General features: G+C 44.4%; 1 protein-coding gene across 1 annotated transcript in view; it reads left to right on the forward strand.

Annotated features, from left to right (window-relative positions):
- LOC144482148 (NACHT, LRR and PYD domains-containing protein 3-like) overlaps positions 1-20,032 on the forward strand; it is a 132,167-nt gene that overhangs the window by 41,743 nt on the left and 70,392 nt on the right. Inside the window, exons 7-9 of the mRNA XM_078201369.1 lie at positions 1,898-3,635; positions 8,304-8,390; positions 15,557-15,727. Coding sequence (XP_078057495.1) covers positions 1,898-3,635; positions 8,304-8,390; positions 15,557-15,727 — 1,996 coding nt within the window. The remainder of the gene's footprint in view (positions 1-1,897; positions 3,636-8,303; positions 8,391-15,556; positions 15,728-20,032) is intronic.

Genomic DNA, 20,032 nt, shown 5'->3' on the forward strand with positions numbered 1-20,032 from the left:
GTGGTCTCCCAGCACCGTGCAGTATCCCACTAGTCACAGTCTGCTATTTGGAAAAAAGACCCAGTTATTGCTACTCTGTTTCCTCCCTGCCAGCTTATTTCCTGTCCATCTCAATACACTGCTCCCAAATCAATGTATTGAATTTTACATGCTCATCTCTTACCTGGGACCGTGTCAAAAGCCTTCTGAAAGTCCAAATAAATCACAACCATTGTCACCTTCGTCACCTCTGCTAGTTGCTTCCTGGAAAAAATTCAAGTAGATTTGTCAAGCAAGAATTCCGCTTCATATATCCATGCTGACTGTCCAATCCTGCCACTGTTTTCAAATGCTCTGCTGTTAATGAACTATAGCATTTTCCCCACGACCAATAGAATGTTCCAGAAAACTATTCCGTATACACTCCAGGAATTTCTACTCTACGTTAGTGTGTCTGATTTCACTTGGCCAGTCTATATGCAGGTTAAAATCTCCCACAATTACTGATGTTCCTTCATCACATGCGTCACTAATTTCCTGTTTAATGCCATCCCCAGCCTCATCACTACCGTTTGTGGGTCTATCTACAACCCCCGTTAACATTTTGCATAAGTTCATAAGATATAGGAGCAGAGATCGGCCATTCGGCTCATTGAGTCTGCTCCGCCATTCAGTCATGGCTGATATGCTCCTCATCCCCATTTTCCTGCCTTCCCCCATAACCCTTCAACGCATGAACAATTAAAAATCTATCTAACTCCTCAAATTTACTCCTGTCCCAGCATCCACCACACTTTGGGGCAGCAAATTCCACAGATTCACAACCCTTTGGGAGTAGTTTCTCCTCAACTCTGTCTTAAATTTGCTATCTCATATCCTATCACTGAAAGGATAATCCGTTAAATCAGGGGTGTCCTTTTAACCCAATGTAAGAACTAAGATAAATATATTTTCAATTTCCCAAAACTAGGTTATAGGAAACAACAAACATAATTAACCATGCATTATAATTATTGTTAAACAGTTCAAATGAACTGTGAATGTTTACTGGTTTCATATTACACTTAGCAAAGTAGATTCTTGTTCTGTTTCCTGTTGCCATCATGGCAGAACTGTTATCAAAACACAGTTAATGAATCTACACGTACAACTGCTGAAACATAGTTATTGATTACTGAAATACACTACAACAAAGGGATGGGTATTCTTTGAATTCTCTGTCCGAAGGCAGGTTTGAACCACGGCTGAATGATCTCCGGCACGGGTAAGGCAAGGAGTGAGGTTCCGATTTTGCCCCAGATACAACGGGGATCGGACCCCATGCTGCTGACACAATATGGCCCACAATCTGACCAACTGAGCCAACCGGCTCCCCAGTAACATGGGTGACCAGGCAACAGCCTGATAGAATAGGAGAACTTTCCATGTTCAAAACTGTTGGTATTCCAATGCTCACACAGTATGAAAGGGAACCTGTTGAAGGTGGGATACAGTCACAGTGAGACTCCTGAACAATTACAATCTCTCCATCTCCCATTCATATCCAATATCCCATTTACCATTTCTGCAGCAGATTGGGAACACCGACTAGTTCACAGACTGATGGACCCGAAAATCGCCTGTCATGTAACCATGATCCTTGCAGACTCCCAGTGAGGTGTCTGTATTAAGGGCAGGTTGGAAAGCATTAACCATCAGAGAGAAAACATCACCTTTATAAAATCAACAAGTTATGGAAATATTAAAGTTAAGTCACGATCTGAGACTTTAAATGGAAATTGTTGATTGTCAAACGAAGTTTCCAATAACTTAATTTTAATTCCTGCACAAACCTGGACGGACACTGTAAAGTAAGTCTAACAATTCAGCAAAGATGGTGTTTTCATGCAACTAACATTTCTCTCTGTTCTCATTGAAGATCTTCAACAGAAACACAAGGAGACACTCCGGGTACAAACTGAAACACTGAGAGTGAACACTATCCTCATAAAGGAGAAGGTTAAGATTTTCCAGCTGGTTGATCGATACGCTGAGCTAACGGTTATTTCTACTGTTCGAGATCGGACACTTGTCGAACATGAACTGCTGGCAAGAGGCCGAGACCATGAAGAATGGAGAGAGAAACATCTCCGGAAAGAACTGGAAAAAATCCGAACTGATCAATTGTTCCAGAGCAGCTTTTCCCAGAGAAAATCCAAATCTGGGAATTCAGCAGCAGTGAGCGGAGTGCCGGGAATTGGAAAAACAACAATGGTACAAAAGATTGTTTATGACTGGGCCACTGGGAAAATATACCCACACTTTCAATTTGTTTTCAGTTTTAAGTTCCGGGATTTGAACACTATTAACTGTAGAATAAACCTGAGGAATTTGATACTGTTTTTCTATCCTTACTTTGGGAATATTCTGGGAGAGCTCTGGAAGAACCCAGAGGGATTGCTGTTTATATTCGATGGTTTGGATGAATTCAAGGACAGTACTGATTTTGCCGACAATCAGAGAAATACAGAACCTCAGTCCATGTGCACAGATCCTGAATTCCGGTGTGAAGTGTCTGACATTGTGTACAGTTTAATACAGCACAAGCTGCTCCCAGGATGTTCAGTGCTAGTGACCAGCCGCCCCACTGCATTACATTTATTGGAAAAGGCTGACATCAGTGTCTGGGCTGAAATCCTGGGATTTGTTGGTGATGAACGGAAGGAATATTTCAACAAGTTTTTTGAAGATCAGACGGTGGCAGCAGCTGTTTTCAAACACGTGGAGGAGAACGAGATCCTGTACACCATGTGTTACAACCCTTCCTACTGCTGGATCCTCGGTCTGTCACTGGGTCCCTTCTTTACACAAAGAGACAGGAAACAGCAGCAAGTTCCCAAGACCATCACCCAACTATATTCCTACTATATTTACAACATTCTGAAAAACCATGGCCGAGAGATTGAAAACCCCCGTGATGTGTTACTGAAGCTTGGTGAGATGGCCTTCACAGGAGTCTTCGAGAAGAAGATTGTCTTTAGAAATGAAGATTTGATCAAGTACAATCTACAACCTTCCCAGTTCCTGTCTGGGTTCCTGATGGAACTTTTGGAGAAAAATGATTCTGCCCAGAGTGTGGTTTACACATTCCCACACCTCACCATCCAAGAGTTTGTAGCTGCACTCACACAATTCCTGACTCCAGATCCCGGGGAGATCGGGAAACTCCTCAGTGAGACCCACAGCGAGAAAGATGGGCGATTTGAGATATTTCTCCGTTTTGTTGCTGGTCTGTCCTCCCCACAGTCAGCTTGGCCCCTGGTGAAGTTTCTGGGTTTGTTTCTTCATCAAACAACCTGCCGAGTGATTGACTGGGTGAAGGAGAAGGTTGAAGGGCAGATTGGAGACACAGAGACTGAAACTGGGAAGAGGAAGCTCCTGAACACATTCCACTACCTGTTTGAGTCTCAGAATAAAACACTGGCTCGGAACACAGTGGGATCTGTGGAAACACTTTCATTTAGTGAACTGCGACTGACCCCGATTGACTGTGCGGTCCTGTCTCATGTCATTGGACTCTGTGATACAATAAAACACCTCGATCTAGAGGAATGCTACATTCAGTGTGAAGGGTTCCGGCGGCTGGGACCCGTTCTGCACAAATGTCTGGAGTTGAGGTAACTGTTTGGTCTCATAGTGGATATTTTCATTGTTGAGAAGCCATTTCTTTTGTTCTAATAAAACAGAGGCATGTTCATTCGAGGACGTCAAGAGAGAAACAATGTCCAATGGTCACAAAGTGTGGGAGAATGGCACAAAGTAATAATGCTCATTTGAGAGCAGATGCAGATATGATGGGCCGATTGGCCTCCTTCTGAACCTGTAATAAATCTAGATTCTCTGATAAAACTACATCATTTCAAGAAGGCAGATTCTCGTGGAATAGGCGTGGATAATAAATGTTGGCATAACCAGCGATGCCCACGTTCCTTGAATGAATAAAAACATTATTGGGATGAATTTTAAATGATTATTGCTGTAAAGGCCTCCCTCCAAAATCTGAAAAAGGATCATTCCCTCTCCCAACAGAAACCATCTGATTCTGTACGATGCTATACAGAAATTAGTTTGTCTTGTTCGGTGCAGCTTACAGTTTGTGTTTAATTATGATCAGGATTATTTTACTGAGCTCTACCTCTGTTATGTATTACAGTCGGTGTGTGTTATATTGGGACAATGTCCCTTTATAAGTCACGTGATCACTGGTGACATCATCAGTTCGGGTTGCTTTCTGAATGTCTGCGTTGCGCTGCCTCTACTGGCAGCCTCTGTGAACTCCGTCTTGCTTCCTGGATTAACTGGTTGTAACTGAAACTCAGAGCTTCTATCATTCATTGTGGGCCTCTGAATAGAAGCAACCATTTCTTTAAACCTTCATAACTCTTACAACGTCGTAAACCTTAAATTAAAATGTAGGGACAGTTTAAATTGAAACCAAAAACCCGCAGGCAGGCAGCTTTGTTTAACATGAAGTGAAATTAAAGTTTTGGCCCTTTCTGAGCTCACAAGCACAGAAACACAAATTAAATTTAAACTCATGAATTACTGTGTAATGCCCACAAACACAAGTTATTACATAACAGTGAAGCCCAAGATGCTGTTTTCTTTATTAATTGCTACCTACACTTGTCCTGCTAACAGCAATGATCGATGCACATATGTGTTCAGTCCCTCTGATCCTGCAATCCGTTAACAATTCGACCGATTATTTTATATTGCTTCCTCATGTGCATGTTTCCTGAAAGTATCACCTTACCCGCCTCTGCATTTAACTTAAGCTGTCACCTGTCTGTACACTCCCCCATGGTCTGTTTTTCAGTCCCAAGCTCTTCTCACAGTTTACAATGCCTCAAACTTTGAAATTTCCCTCGAGACAGCAAACCATAGAAACCCTACAGTGCAGGAAGAGGCCATTCGGCCCATCGAGTCTGCACCGACCACAATCCTCACCCCAGGCCCTACCCCCATATCCCTACATATTTTACCCTCTAATCCCTCAAACCTACACATCTCAAGACACTAAGGAGCAATTTTAGCATGGCCAATCAACCTAACCCACACATCTTTAGGCTGGGAGGAAACCGGAGCACCCGGAGGAAACCCACACAGACATGAGGAGAATGTGCAAACTCCACACAGTGACCCAAGCCGGGAGTCGAACCCAGGCCCCTGGAGCTGTGAAGCAGCAGTGCTAACCACTGTGCTACCGTGCCGCCCAAACACCTAGATCATTCATATATATCAGGGAAAAGCAAGGATCCCAATACCAACTGCTAGGGTTCTCCATTACCGACATCCTCCAGCCTTAAAAATATCCATTACTCTTTGTTCATCCAATTTTGTATCCACGTTGCTACTTTCCCATTTATTTTATGAGCTTATGCCACAAGTCTGTTGTGTCACTGCATCAGATGATTTTTGAATATCCATGTACACCACATCAACAGCAGAACCATCACTGACCCTTTCTGTTGCTTCCTCCAAATCACAGCAATATAAAGCCAGTCGAAAATGGCATTTTTTTACCAACCAATGAATTTAGTTTCCTCCGTGTCACTATTAGATTCACCATTTCCCTTTTGAACTCAGCGTGGGCCGGCTCAGAGTAGCTGAATGATCAACTGACCCTCCAACCCTCAGCTAAGTTTAACACTACTGCTCCAGGCTGGAGCCGCAGACTTGACTCAATTGGATTGACCCACTCTTTTCGGTTGTGGTTACTGCCTCCTGGCCCTCTCTTCATCCACTCCAACAAACTGAGATAGCTGGGAATTAAACCTGTATCAACTGCTTGGAAAGCAACTATGCTCACTATTATATCACTACCATTACATTTCGGGACTCCTGTGGTGTAGGTGCACCCACAGAGCTGTGAGAAAGAGAGTTCCAGGATTTTGACCCAGTCACTGTGAAGGAACGATGATATATTTCCAAGTCAGGATGGTGTGTATCTTGGAAGGGAACTTCCAGGTGGTGATGTTTCCATTCATCTGCTGCCCTTGTCCTTCCAGGGATAGAAATCACAAGACTGGACAGTGCTGTGTAACGAGCCATGGTGAGTTGTTGCACTGCATCTTGTAGATGGTCCAACAACCATAACTAACTTTGTTTGTGCTGGTATTACTCCAATCGGCAGATAGTTTTCATGGAAAGAAATCATAGGAACCCTACAGTGCAGAAAGAGGCCACTCGGCCCATCGAGTCTGCACTGACCACAATCCCACCCAGACCCTACCTCCATATCCCTACATATTTTACCCACTAATCCCTCTAATCTACGCATCTTGAGACACTAAGGGGCAATTTTTTTAGCATAGCCAATCAAACGAACCCGCACATCTTTGGACTGTGGGAGGAAACCGGAGTACCCGGAGGAAACCCACGCAGACACGAGGAGAATGTGCAAATTACACAGAGACAGTGACCCGAGCCGGGAATCGAACCCAGGTCCTTGGAGCTGTTAAGCAGCGGTGCTAACCACTCTGCTACCGTGCTGCCCATTTCTCATTTCCATTGACTTCAGTTTTTCTCTGGCTCCTTTTTGCTACATGTAGCCATATGCTGCCTTGATGTCAAGGGCAGACACTCTCCCCTCTCATCCTGAGTTCAGCTCTGCTGTCCGTGTTTGCATCAAGGCTGTAATGAGGTAGGGGGCTGAGTGTCCCTGAGTAAACACAAGCTTCAAGTCAGATAGCAGGTCATTGCTAATTAAGTGTCACTTGTTAGTCTCGTTAGCCTTCCATTACTCTGCTGATGATCGAGAGTAGACTGATGGGGTGGGAAATGGACAGATTGGATTTGTTCTCTCCTTTTTGTTTACGGTCATATCTGGACAATTTCCCACTATTTTGGGTAAACATCAGTGTTGTCGCTTCACTGGAACAGCTTGGCGAGGAACAGAGCAACTTCTGGAGCAGTAATCTTCAGTACAGTTACTGGAATATTGTCAAGATCTGTGGTCTTTGCCGTATCCATTATCTTTAACTATTTCTTGACATCATGTGGAGTGAATGGAATGAGCTGATATCTGTGATGTTGGGGCCCTCTGGATGGTTCAGCCACTGAAGTTAGTTACTAATATTTGAGCCATACCTTTTGCACTGATGTGCTAGTCTCCTCCATCATGAGGATGGGATATTTGTGGAGCCTCCTCCTTCTGTTGTTTCATCGTCCACTATCATTCACAGCTAAATGTGGCAGGACTGCAGAACTTACATCTGAGCCGAGGAAACCAGAATTTCCTGAATGAGGAAACCTGCTGCTGGAAAATCTCCAGTCAAACCGTCAGTGATATGAAACAGGGTTTTTGGATAATCCTTTTCCTATGTGAGGATCTACCGGGAAGAGGGAACTCCCGGCAATTCCCGGAGATAGAACACTAGCCATACCTGCAGAAAATGTAGAGCCTGTTTACTGTGGAATGTAGCGGGAGACACCCCTCCCCTATAAACTAGTCAAACAGAAATATTTCAACTTTCTAATGGGAGAATAATCTTTCCTGGTTGTGTCAAATCTAGGGGATGGATCTTAAAGCAACAGTTAGCACAGTTTCACACTTTAACTCGCCCTGAGATACTATACAGATGATACAATGTCAATAGTTAAGAAGCACAGGGAATTCCGAGGGATCCACTCTCACAGCTTTATCATTTAACCCTCAGTAAAATGTACAATTCTCATAAAATCCTGGATTTATGTAACAGCAGAAATGATTTGAATTTCCGGAAACGTAGCAGGGTCAGTGAGATTCAGGAGGGTAATTCTGATGATCAGGACATGAGACCAGAATGTGGGACATGTTTAAAAATTACTTGCTTGTTCACAGGATGTGGGCATCACCTCCTCTAGGGACCATTAGCAGTGAGAAATAAATGCTGGTCGAGCCAGCGACACCCATATCCCAAGAACAATTAAACAAAATATACATTTTGAGAGGTGTAAAAGTGATTTCCCCCAGTAGGCAAACCAGTGAGAGTGAATTGTTCATCATTTTCCAATGCTGACGATTGCCTTTTCCATTCAACAGAAAGGGTTTGATATCTGATTTAATATTGTCACATTTATTAGTGCCAAAGCATACCGTACATAGGGAAGGAAAGGAAAGAGTCCAGAATGCAGTGTTACAGTCACAGGGTGTAGAGAAAGATCAACTTGGATGAGATATAATATCGTAACTTGAATCAGTTCACCACTGGTGCTAAGTTTCTGACACAAAAACAGATCCAGCTATTTTTCCTGCTGAACATTAATCTGAATTTAATGTGTTTCTCACTTCCTCCATTTAGTCTGGGTGACAATGAAGTGGGAGATTCAGGAGTGAAACTATTGTCTGCGGCTCTGAGGAATCCAGAATGTAAAATACAGAAACTGGAGTAAGTATCAGACTGTGTGAGATTGTGTTAATAATCAGTGGATGTCTGACACTGTAAATTATTATCAGTGTCAGTAATAGTGTCATTAATAATCATTCCTGTCAGTCTTCGTGTTAAACACCACGGATTCGCTCTGATTCCTGAAATCTTTCTCTCTATGATCTCCAGTTTGGAGAGTAACAGCCTCAGATATTCTCACCTCTGCTCTCAGTACAAACCAGTCAGTGATGTGTCTGAACCTGAGTTACAATAAACTGCGAGATTCAGGAGTGAAAGATTTAACTAATCATTTATGATTATTCTCAAATCCATTCATGAGAATAAAAAAGATGGACAAAACAATTAAATGTTTATAGAATTCCCAGATATGGCTGGTCACATGTTCAATTTAGTTTATTTTGTCATTCAGATTATAGATGTTTATGTCTGTCGGCTTCTCAGTTTGATTAAACATAGAAAACTGCTGTATATTGGTAAGGCAGATTACAAACTACATTGGATTCTGATGAGTTTTATCCCGAGGGATCCACTCTCAAATTTATGTTAAACGGAGCTTAAGGAGCATCTGAAAAGAGAATGCAGAGATGGAGGTGGGGAGGGTTATGAAGAGAATTCCAGAGCTCGCAGCCCAGCAGTTCAAGGCACAGCTCAGCAGGCAATGGCAATAATCACAGTGCAGAATAGTCTGAATGATGTCCCTATTAATAATGGACATTGTTTTTAAGAACACAAATAATGATACTAAATATACCATTGCTGTCAGTATTTGTTATTAAAAACACTGTCCGCTATTAGTAGACACAAAATAAGCTTGGGAGCAAAGATGAAGACCATGAAATAAAAGAGGCAAAGGCAGCCTGGTTATGAAGTTATCTGAGTGACAGGAAACAGGCAGGAGAGGTGAACTGTACCTTTTCATTTATAGGAAGCTGCCAGTGGCTTTCCCCAGCAGCCAGTACTGTGTTACTACGACTAATTTTCTTTATATGTACTACCAAATGAGACTTGGGTTTATCTAAAGATGAGATGTGAAGCTCCAGCACACGACCATCAGACCACAGAGTGGACGCAGCATATGATAGACCGAGCTCAATCACACCAAAACCAATGGATCAGATCAGAGATCTGCTGTCTTGCCATATCCAGTCATAAATAGTGTTAGACATGCCACAAAATGTTGGACATGCCGGTTACATTAGGCGACAAGGTGGCACAGTGGTTAGCACTGCTGCCTCACAGCGCCAGGGACCAGGGTTCAATTCCGGCCTTGGGTGACTTTATGTGTAGAGTTTGCACATTCTCCCAGTGTCTGTGTGGGTTTCCTCTGGGTACTCCAATTTTCTCCCACAGTCCAAAGATGTGCAGGTTCGGTTGATTGGCTATGCGAAGTTGTCCCTAGGTGTCTCAGGGTGTGTAGGTTACGGGGATTAGTGGGCCATATATGTGGAGTTACAGAGATAGGGCCTGGATATGATATTCTTTCAAAGAATTGGTGAAGACTCGATGGGCCAAAGGGCCTCCCTTCTACACTGTGGGAATTCTATGATTCTATAAACATGCCACAAGAATTCCATCATTACTGATGAGGGAACCCAGAGCATCAGTGCCATCTTCAGCCAGAAGTGCTGAGTAGAATGATTAATCTCGGCCTCCTCCTGAGGTCCCCAACATTACAGATGACCATTTGATTCACTGCATGTGAGGTAAAGAAATGACTGAAGGCACTGTGTACTGCAAACTCTGTCAGCCTGGCTGTACCCCAGCAATGGTACTGAAGAATTGTGCTCCATAACTAACCATTCCCCAAGCCAAGCTGTTCCAGTACAGCTACAACACTGGATCTACCGGACAATGTGGAATAAAACAGGGCAAATCCAATCTGATGAATTGCTGCTCCATCAGTCTGCTCTTGATGGTCAGAAAAGTGTCATCCTTCCAGTGCCTCATGAACATCACTGCAGGAGTTCCTGAGGGTGATGTCCAAAGCCCAACCACCTTCAATTGCTTTATCAATGTCCTGCCTTCCATTATAATGTCAGAAATGAGGATGTTCACTAATGATTGCACAATGCTCAGTACTGTTCACAATTCCTCAGAGACTGAAGCAGTCCATGCCCATAAACAGCAAGACCTGAACAAAACAGAAAATGCTGGAAAAGCTCAGCATGTCTGACAGCTTCTGTGGAGAGAAACAGCTCACCCTTCGAATCTGGATGACTCTTCGACAGAGCTAGCGTCTGAAGGTCTGAAGAACGTTCAGGCTTAACCTGATAAATGGCAAGTAATGTTTCACTGCACAAATGCCAGGCAAGGACCATCTCCAACAGACGGGAATCTAACCATATTCCCTTTACATTGAATGGCAGCACCATCGCTGAATCCTCGACCATCAACATCCTGAGTGGTGGGGGCGCACTGGGACCATTGAACAGACACTGAACTGTAAACACTATGGCTCCAAGGGTAGATAACAGTCTGGGAATTCGGAGATGAGGAACTCGCCTCCTGTCTCCCAAATTTTTCCCACCATCTCCAAGGCACAAGTCAGCAGTGTGATGGAATCCGCTCATTTTGCTGGATTGTCTGCAGCTTCAAAAACACCGAAGAAGCTCATCCATGGAAAAGGAGCCCACTGGATCAGCTGGCCATTCACCAAACTAAACATTGGCTGTCTCTACCACTGACGCACAGTGGCAGTATTTTACCACATACAAGGTGGAATGTAGCAGCTCACCAAGGTTCCTGAGCCAGCATCATCCAAACAGGCACTATCCATCACCGAGATGGCCAAGGATATGAGAAGGATGGGACACCAACCAGCTTCAGATTTCTTTCCAAACCACTCACCATTCTGACTTGGAATATATTGCTTTTCCATCACTGATGCAGGATCATAATACCGGATGACCACGAGGATGGCCACTCAGTGTTGGCAGTGCAGCAGTCATCTCTGACTGACCGGAACCCTTCACAGAGAGACTGACATGTTCCTGAAGATTGATGCTGCTGTCTGGACATTCACCACTAACCTCGTGGAGTTGTATCAAATTAAGAGGGACATACATCGGTTCATAGAAAGGAACCTTTCTCCTTCATTTTAGGGGTCAATAGCCAGGGGCATATTTAAAGCGATAGGCAGGAGTTTCAGAGGAGAATTGATGATGGCACAGTGGTTAGCATTGCTGCCTCACAACGTTCGGGACCTTTGTTCAATTCCAGCCTCGGGTGACTGCCTGTGGAGTTTGCATGTTCCCCCCGTGTGTGCGGGTTTCTGTCAGGTAATCTGGTTTCCTCCCACAGCCCAAAAATGTGTAGGTTAGGTGGATCGATAATGCTAAATTGTCACTTAGTGTCCCAAAATGTGTAGTGTCGTTGGATTTGCCATGGTAAATGTCCAGGTCGGGATTCCATGGAAACGCTTTTTCACCCAGAGGCTGGTGGGAATCTGGATCTCACTGTCTGAAAGGGTGGTGGAGTCAGGAACACTTGCAACATTTAAGAAGCATTCAGACAAGCACTTGAAATGCCGCAGCAGACAAGGCTATGGAGCAAGTGCTGGAAATGGATTAAATAGATTGCTGCTTGATGGCTGACACACACGATGGGCCGAAGGGCCTCTTTCTGTGCTGAAAAACTCTATAAAGGCCCAGGGGTGGAAGTTATGAACCAGAACCTGAATTTTCACTGATTCCTGTGATTTCTCTCTCTGTGATCCCAATGCAGTGGAATGTCAATCACATTGATTTTTGTGCCCTGGGTGTAGGGGAATAATGTGACGGTGACTCTGAGGACCCTTTCACATGCTTACAGGGGGACACACGTCACCCAGTCACACAGCCCTTGATTTGTGAGGAAGAGGAAAGAGTGAATGGATGCATTCGGGTGGATGGAGCTATTACAAGGGGGCATAACTATAGGGTTCATGGTGGGAGATACAGGAAGGATATCAGAGGTAGGTTCTTTACGCAGAGAGTGGTTGGGGTGTGGAATGGACTGCCTGCAGTGATAGTGGAGTCAGACACTTTAGGAACATTTAAGCGGTTATTGGATAGGCACATGGAGTACACCAGGATGATAGGGAGTGGGATAGCGTGATCTTGGTTTCAGATAAAGCTCGGCACAACATCGTGGGCCGAAGGGCCTGTTCGGTGCTGTACTGTTCTATGTTCTATACAATTGTTAAGATGCAGACCAGAAACTCCAAGGTGTTTTGTGAAGTTAGCCTGGACCCTTGGTTTTACATTTGATTTTGGCATTGATGAGCATGAGGTGTTTCACTCCAGGTATGAATCAAGTGACCCACTAGGATGCTTTTATCAAACACAGTTTATTTAAGAATGCAGTTAGAATATAAGAACAAGAATTAGCATAACCTTTACCAATTGCAAGACTTAGACATGACACACTATAACTCTTAACAGCTAGCTATCTCTGTTGTTCCAATACAAAGCAATACCCACAGACATACACCCTTCTCCAACATTAGTTAGCACAAAAACAATTATGCTCACGTGATGCCGATTTCCAGCTTTTTAACACTTCCGGGCAGCCAACAAACAATTGTTTTCAGAGAAGGATGTCGCCTCCGAACAGCCCAACCACAGAGAGGTAACCCCAGTCTCTGACAGCTTTCAACACAGCAACACTTAAACAGCAAATACTCCAACTTCAGAGAGGGAAACAGCAGTGCTGTTTGTCTTAAGTTCAAGCAGCTTCTGAAAGAAGAATTGAAACTAGAATGTTCTGTGAAAAATAGCTGTCCCTCAGTCACATGACATAACCTGTCAATCACCCGCAATCAAGCTCTACTCTGCCATCCCAGGGGGAAACACTGAAACAACAGAACACTGCATTAGTTCAGATTAAAATCAACATGATGTCAATTATACTGCTTCAGTAACAATAAAGGAAACCGGCTACAGATAGCACAGTGCCGACAACATAACCTGCATAGAAACATGATTAAAATAGAAACTAGAAGCAGGAGTTGGCCATTCGGCCCTTCGAGCCTGATCCACCATTCATTTTGTTCATGGCTGATCATCGAATTCAATATCCTTCAATGTTCAGTATATTTCTTCAAGGCATAGTTTGTAACAAAATGTACATTCCAACACGTCCTTCAGCCGGTTCCATGTGACCGGTGATGGGCACCAAACTCTGTGTTGCCAGAGAGTCTCCTGTGTCCATCCATTCAACCGCACACTCTCAGCTCCACAACCAATGTCACAATCAGCGATTTCCCACACTATCTGCTGTTCTCCCAACTGCAGAGCTGCTAATTCTAGGTGTGAGGATTACAAAACCTGGACGCTATCACGATTTTTAGTTCATTTCCTGACGTTTCGTGCTCTCTTCTACAGGCACATAAAGTTCCATTGTTACTCTCCCATCAAAGACACAAGCCTATGCTGGTGAGAACCTGACTGACCATCATGTCTACATAGGGAAAGCCTCTTGCCTGTGACCATCCCATTCTCACAGTGCTGGAATTATCTGACTGACCAGAACCTGTTTGGGAGCAGATATCCACTCCATCTGACAAAGGAGCAGCACTCCGAAAGCTAATGGCATTTGCTACCAAATAAACGTGTTGGACATTGGCCTGGTGTTGTTAAAACCAGAACCCTGCAGAGAGAGGCTCACATGTCTCTGACATGTTGATGCTGCTCTCTGGGCATTGCCTGTGTCTGTGTGGGAATTACCTTTCGACCATTTCACTTTCATTCTCATTCGACCCCATATGCCTCAGGTTATATGCGATCAAATGCTTCACCACCTTGTCAGAACTTGGGAAGTTATTCATCCTTTTGCCTCACTGCAACCATATAACCCACGCCTGCTCAGGTCTCCAGCAATCTCCATCCCGATATACTTGGATTGATGTGGCAGATACTGTCCAGTCCTGAGAGAACAGAAATTTGCTCCAAACTCAGGTAGCCTTGGGGAAGAGTACCAAGTGTTGCCAAGTGCATCATTGAATTGAGTTTAACCTTTCTCCTCCCATTGCAGCCCTGTGTTCAGTAACCAGGTCTTCCTCACTGGTCTCTCCAGAGCTGCTGCCTATCAAAGTGCTGCCCGTGCCAGCATTGCCTGAACCGGGACTTCCCCTGCAGCGAGTGGTTAAGGGCTGGAGTTCACTGTCTGGGAGTGTGGTGGAGACACGTTCAGTTGAACATTTCCAAAGGGAATTGGATTATTATCTGAAAAGGAAGGATGTGCAGAGTTACTGGGAATATTTGGAGGAATGACACTTAGTAAATTGCTCATTCAGAGATTGAGTGCGGACAGCATGGACCGAATGGTCTCCTTCTGCTCTGTAACAATTCTGTGATTCTACCTGAGAGAGATACCAATGGCCCTTTGTGGACACTGGCTAAATTACCTCACCCTGTTGACACTGCAACATCACCAGCTTCCAGTGAAAATCTCCATACATTTCCAACCATTATCTTCACAGAATTATTGCGGAACACCACGAGGCGAAATGTGTCTGCACCGGCTCACCAAACTAGGATTAGGAATTTGTATCATTCGACTGCCTTCTCCTCGTATCTTTGCACATTGTTTCATTCGATTGTTCATCGACTGCCCTCTGTGATGCCTCGAATCAGCCTGCCCCCACCACACTTCCAGACTGTACATTCCAGACCCGTACCACTGGCAGTGTGAAAAAGGTTTTTCTCTCATCATCTTCAACCCCACCACACACTCCATTCCTGAGCCACTGACCATCCCATGTCCCTCCCTGTGACTCAGGGTAAGGACATGGGAATCCTGTGCTCTTCCCTTTCACCATCATCCTTTTTCTCATTTAATCACTCCGGCACTTCCATTTTGTTATTTCCTTGTCACTCGCCCATCCCCAGCTCCCTGTCACTTAAAACAATTTAATTCACTGCTACTCATAAGTTTTAATTTTAGCTAATTGAACTGAAACTAAATATGTTTCTCTCGTCACAGATGCTGCCTGTCCTGCTGAGATTTTCCACATATTTTATTCATATTTCAGATTTACAGCATCAATATAATTTTGCCTTCTGTATCAACTGAAGTTGTGTTTCTTGAATGTCCCGCGCTGTACATTATTATTGTTAATGATCTTATTCTTAAAAACACTATGGATTTTTGCCCTGATTCATGTTATTTTTCTCTCTGATCTCCAGTCTCCATGATAATGATCTCTCAGATTCTTGTGCCGAGGACCTGGCCTCTGCTCTCAGTACAAACCGCTCACTGATAGATCTGAATCTGGGTTTCAATAAACTGGGAGATTCAGGAGTGAAACTGCTGTCTGTGGCTCTGAGGAATCCGGACTGTAAAATACAGGAACTGTGGTAAGTAGCAGACTGTGTGAGATTGTGTTTATAATAACTGAATATTCAACAATATAATTTCACCACTGGTATTTGTATAAAAAACACTGCCCATTACTATTGGCGTCAGTTATGAATAAGGAAAACTGCTTTTCCTCTGACTCCTGTTGCTTCTCTCTCTGATCCCTGAACAATGGGATGTCAGTCCCACAAACCCTTGTGTTGAGGGAATGGGGGAATAATGTTATGTTTCACCCTCTGAGGTTCTCTCCTCCTCCTCAGATGTGCACAGCTCTCCCGGGACACAGCATCCATTGAAGTGTGAAAAGGGGGAGAGTGAGTGGATGACAGTAAATGGAGGACAGGACATGGCGGTGGAGTCTCACTGTTAGTAACAGATGTCAGTACAGCAGCGAGAAGTGAACTTAGTTCAAGATGCAGAATCAGTTTGGATAGAGATAAGATTTAACAAAGTTTGGGAATCATTTATCGGCTCCGAACAACAGTCACAATCTCCAACACAATACACAGGAAAAATAATGGGGCCTTGTAAAAACATATTGCAATAACGACGGGTGACTTTAATCTACATATACAAAGAAGAACAAAGAACCGCACAGCTGAAAAGCTGGGCTGAAAAATGGCAAATGGAGTTTATGTAGGGATGAGGAAACAAGGTTCAGATGGCTCGATTGAGGGTTACAAGTTAGCAAGGAATGAGCTGAAAAAGGGGCTGAGGAGAGCTAGGAGGGGACATGAGAAGTCCTTGGCGGGTCGGATCAAGGAAAACCCCAAGGCTTTTTACTCTTATGTGAGGAATAAAAGAATGACCAGGGTGAGGTTAGGGCCGGTCAAGGACAGTGGTGGGAACTTGTGTATGGAATCAGTAGAGATAGGCGAGGTGATGAATGAATACTTTTCTTTAGTGTTCACCAAGGAGAGGGGCCATGTTTTTCAGGAAGAGAAGGTGTTACAGGCGAATAGGCTGGAGGAAATAGATGTTCGGAGGGAGGATGTATTGGCAGTTTTGAATAAACTGAAGGTCGATAAGTCCCCTGGGCCTGATGAAATGTATCCTAGGATTCTTTGGGAGGCGAGGGATGAGATTGCAGAGCCTTTGGCTTTGATCTTTGGGTCCTCGCTGTCCACGGGGATGGTGCCAGAGGACTGGAGAGTGGCAAATGTTGTTCTTCTGTTTAAGAAAGGGAATAGAAATGACCCTGGTAATTATAGACCGGTTAGTCTGACTTCGGTGGTTGGTAAATTGATGGAAAAGGTCCTTAGGGATGGGATTTACGACCATTTAGAAAGATGCGGATTAATCCGGGATAGTCAGCACGGATTTGTGAAGGGCAAATCGTGCCTCACAAATTTGATAGAATTTTTTGAGGAGGTAACTAGGTGTGTTCATGAAGGTAGGGCGGTTGATGTCATATACATGGATTTTAGTAAGGCGTTTGATAAGGTCCCCCATGGTCGGCTTATTATGAAAGTAAGGAGGTGTGGGATAGAGGGAAAGTTGGCCGATTGGATAGGTAACTGGCTATCTGATCGAAGACAGAGGGTGGTGGTGGATGGAAAATTTTCGGACTGGAGGCAGGTTGCTAGCGGAGTGCCGCAGGGATCGGTGCTTGGTCCTCTGCTCTTTGTGATTTTTATTAATGACTTAGAGGAGGGGGCTGAAGGGTGGATCAGTAAATTTGCTGATGACACCAAGATTGGTGGAGTAGTGGATGAGGTGGAGGGCTGTTGTAGGCTGCAAAGAGACATAGATAGGATGCAAAGCTGGGCTGAAAAATGGCAAATGGAGTTTAACCCTGATAAATGTGAGGTGATTCATTTTGGTAGGACTAATTTAAATGTGGATTACAGGGTCAAAGGTAGGGTACTGAAGACTGTGGAGGAACAGTGAGATCTTGGGGTCCATATCCACAGATCTCTAAAGGTTGCCACTCAAGTGGATAGAGCTGTGAAGAAGGCATACAGTGTGTTAGCTTTTATTAACAGGGGGTTGGAGTTTAAGAGCCGTGGGGTTATGCTGCAACTGTACAGGACCTTGGTGAGACCGCATTTGGAATATTGCGTGCAGTTCTGGTCACCTCACTATAAGAAGGATGTGGAAGCGCTGGAAAGAGTGCAGAGGATATTTACCAGGATGCTGCCTGGTTTGGAGTGTCGGTCTTATGAGGAAAGGTTGAGGGAGCTGGGGCTGTTCTCTCTGGAGCGGAGGAGATTGAGGGGAGACTTAATAGAGGTTTATAAAATGATGAAGGGGATAGATCGAGTGAACGTTCAAAGACTATTTCCTCGGGTGGATGGAGCTATTACAAGGGGTCATAACTATAGGGTTCATGGTGGGAGATATAGGAAGGATATCAGAGGTAGGTTCTTCACGCAGAGAGTGGTTGGGGTGTGGAATGGACTGCCTGCAGTGATAGTGGAGTCAGACACTTTAGGAACATTTAAGCGGTTATTGGATAGGCACATGGAGCACACCAGGATGGTAGGGAGTGGGATAGCTTGATCTTGGTTTCAGATGAAGGTCGGCACAACATCGTGGGCCGAAGGGCCTGTTCTGTGCTGTACTGTTCTATGTTCTATGTTCACAGTAACAGGCCCTTCAGCTCACCAAGCCTGTGGCGCCTCCTAACGCTTATTCAGACCCAGAACCTACTGCCAATTTGCCGTTTCTATTCCTCTGTTTGTCTCTTGTTCATGTGTCTACCAAGATGCACCTTGGACATTGGAAACGTGCATGCTTCTGCCACCTCCATTGGCAGTGCCTTCCAGGCACCCACCACCCTCTGGGTGAAAACTTACCCCACACACCACCCTCGAAACTTTGCTCCTCTCACCTTCAACCTGTGCCCTCTTGTAGTTGACCATTCCACCCTGGAGAAAAGTCTCTGACTATCCACCATATTGATGCTTCTCATAATTGTGGACACCTCCATCCGGTCACCCCTCAGCCTCCCTTTTTGTAGTGAAAGAATCTGTGTTTATACAACATCTCCTCATAACCTAACGTCCTTGACCAGGCAACATTCTGGTAAACCTTCCTTGCACCCTCTCCAAAGCATCCACATCATTCTGGGAGTGTCGCGAACAGAACTGCAAGCAATATTCAAATGTGGCCAACTGAAGTTTCATACAGCTGTAACATAACTTGACAACTTTTATACTCGATGCCCCGGTCGATGAAGACAAGCATGCTGTCTGCCTTCTTGACCACCTCATCCACCTGTGTTGCCACTTTCAGGGATCTATAGACTTGTACACACAGATCCCTCTGGAGGTCAATGCTCCTGTGGCTTCTTCCATTTACTGTATAAATCACTCAGATTGTCAAAAGTTGAATAGAAGATTCGTTCACAGAATGTATTCAAGCAATTTCTTGGAGAAGCACGTTCCAGTGCCAAACACAAAACAAGCTGCTTAAGACATGGTGATGTGCAAATGTGTGGCGTTTCCAACAAAAATAGATTCCTTTTATTTGGAGAAGAGCAGCAGAAGTGTTCCAGCCGTTGCTAATTCAAGGAGTGTATTAGATTAAGCGAAGATGTGGCACTGGGGTTGGCACTGCTGCCTCACAGCGTCAGATTCCCGGATTCATTCCAGGTTTGGGCGACTGTGGAGTTTTCACGTTCTCCCAGTGTCTGTGTGGGTTTCCTTCGGCTGCGCCTGTTTCCTCCCATAGTCCAAAAAAACTGTGTAGGTTAGGTGGATTGGCCATGCTAAATTGCCCGTTAGTGTCCAAGATGTGTAGTTTAGGTGGATTAGCGGCGTAAATATGTGGGTTACGGGAAACCGGGCAACTGCAGATCTATTAGTCTGACATTAATGGTATGGAAATCCTATAGTAATCTGTAATGAAGGAAGAGATAACAGAACACTTAGAAATTAATGGCAGGATTAGACAGGCCTAACATGGATTCATGAAAGGCTGGCACGGTGACACATTGGTTAACATTGTTGCATCCCAGCCAGGGGCCCGGGTTCAATTCCAGCCTTGGGTGACTGTGTGGAGTTTCTCCATTCTCCCCGTGTCTGCGTGTGTTTCCTCTGGGTGCTCCGGTTTCCTCCCACACTCCCAAAGATATGCATGGTAGATGGAGTGGCCATGGTAAAATGGCCCTTAGTGTCCCAACATGTGTAGCTTAGGTGGATTAGCCCGAGTAAATTTGTGAGGTTATGGGGAGCGGACCTTGGTAAGTTACTCTGTCAGTGTGTCTCGATGGGCCGAATGACGATTCCTACACTAGGGATTCTATAGTTGCATGATTCACAAACAAGAGGTTATGAAAGAAAATTGGAGCACATGAGATT

Source organism: Mustelus asterias (assembly GCF_964213995.1).
Source record: "Mustelus asterias chromosome 26 unlocalized genomic scaffold, sMusAst1.hap1.1 SUPER_26_unloc_35, whole genome shotgun sequence".
NCBI classification, from domain to species: Eukaryota; Metazoa; Chordata; class Chondrichthyes; order Carcharhiniformes; family Triakidae; genus Mustelus; species Mustelus asterias.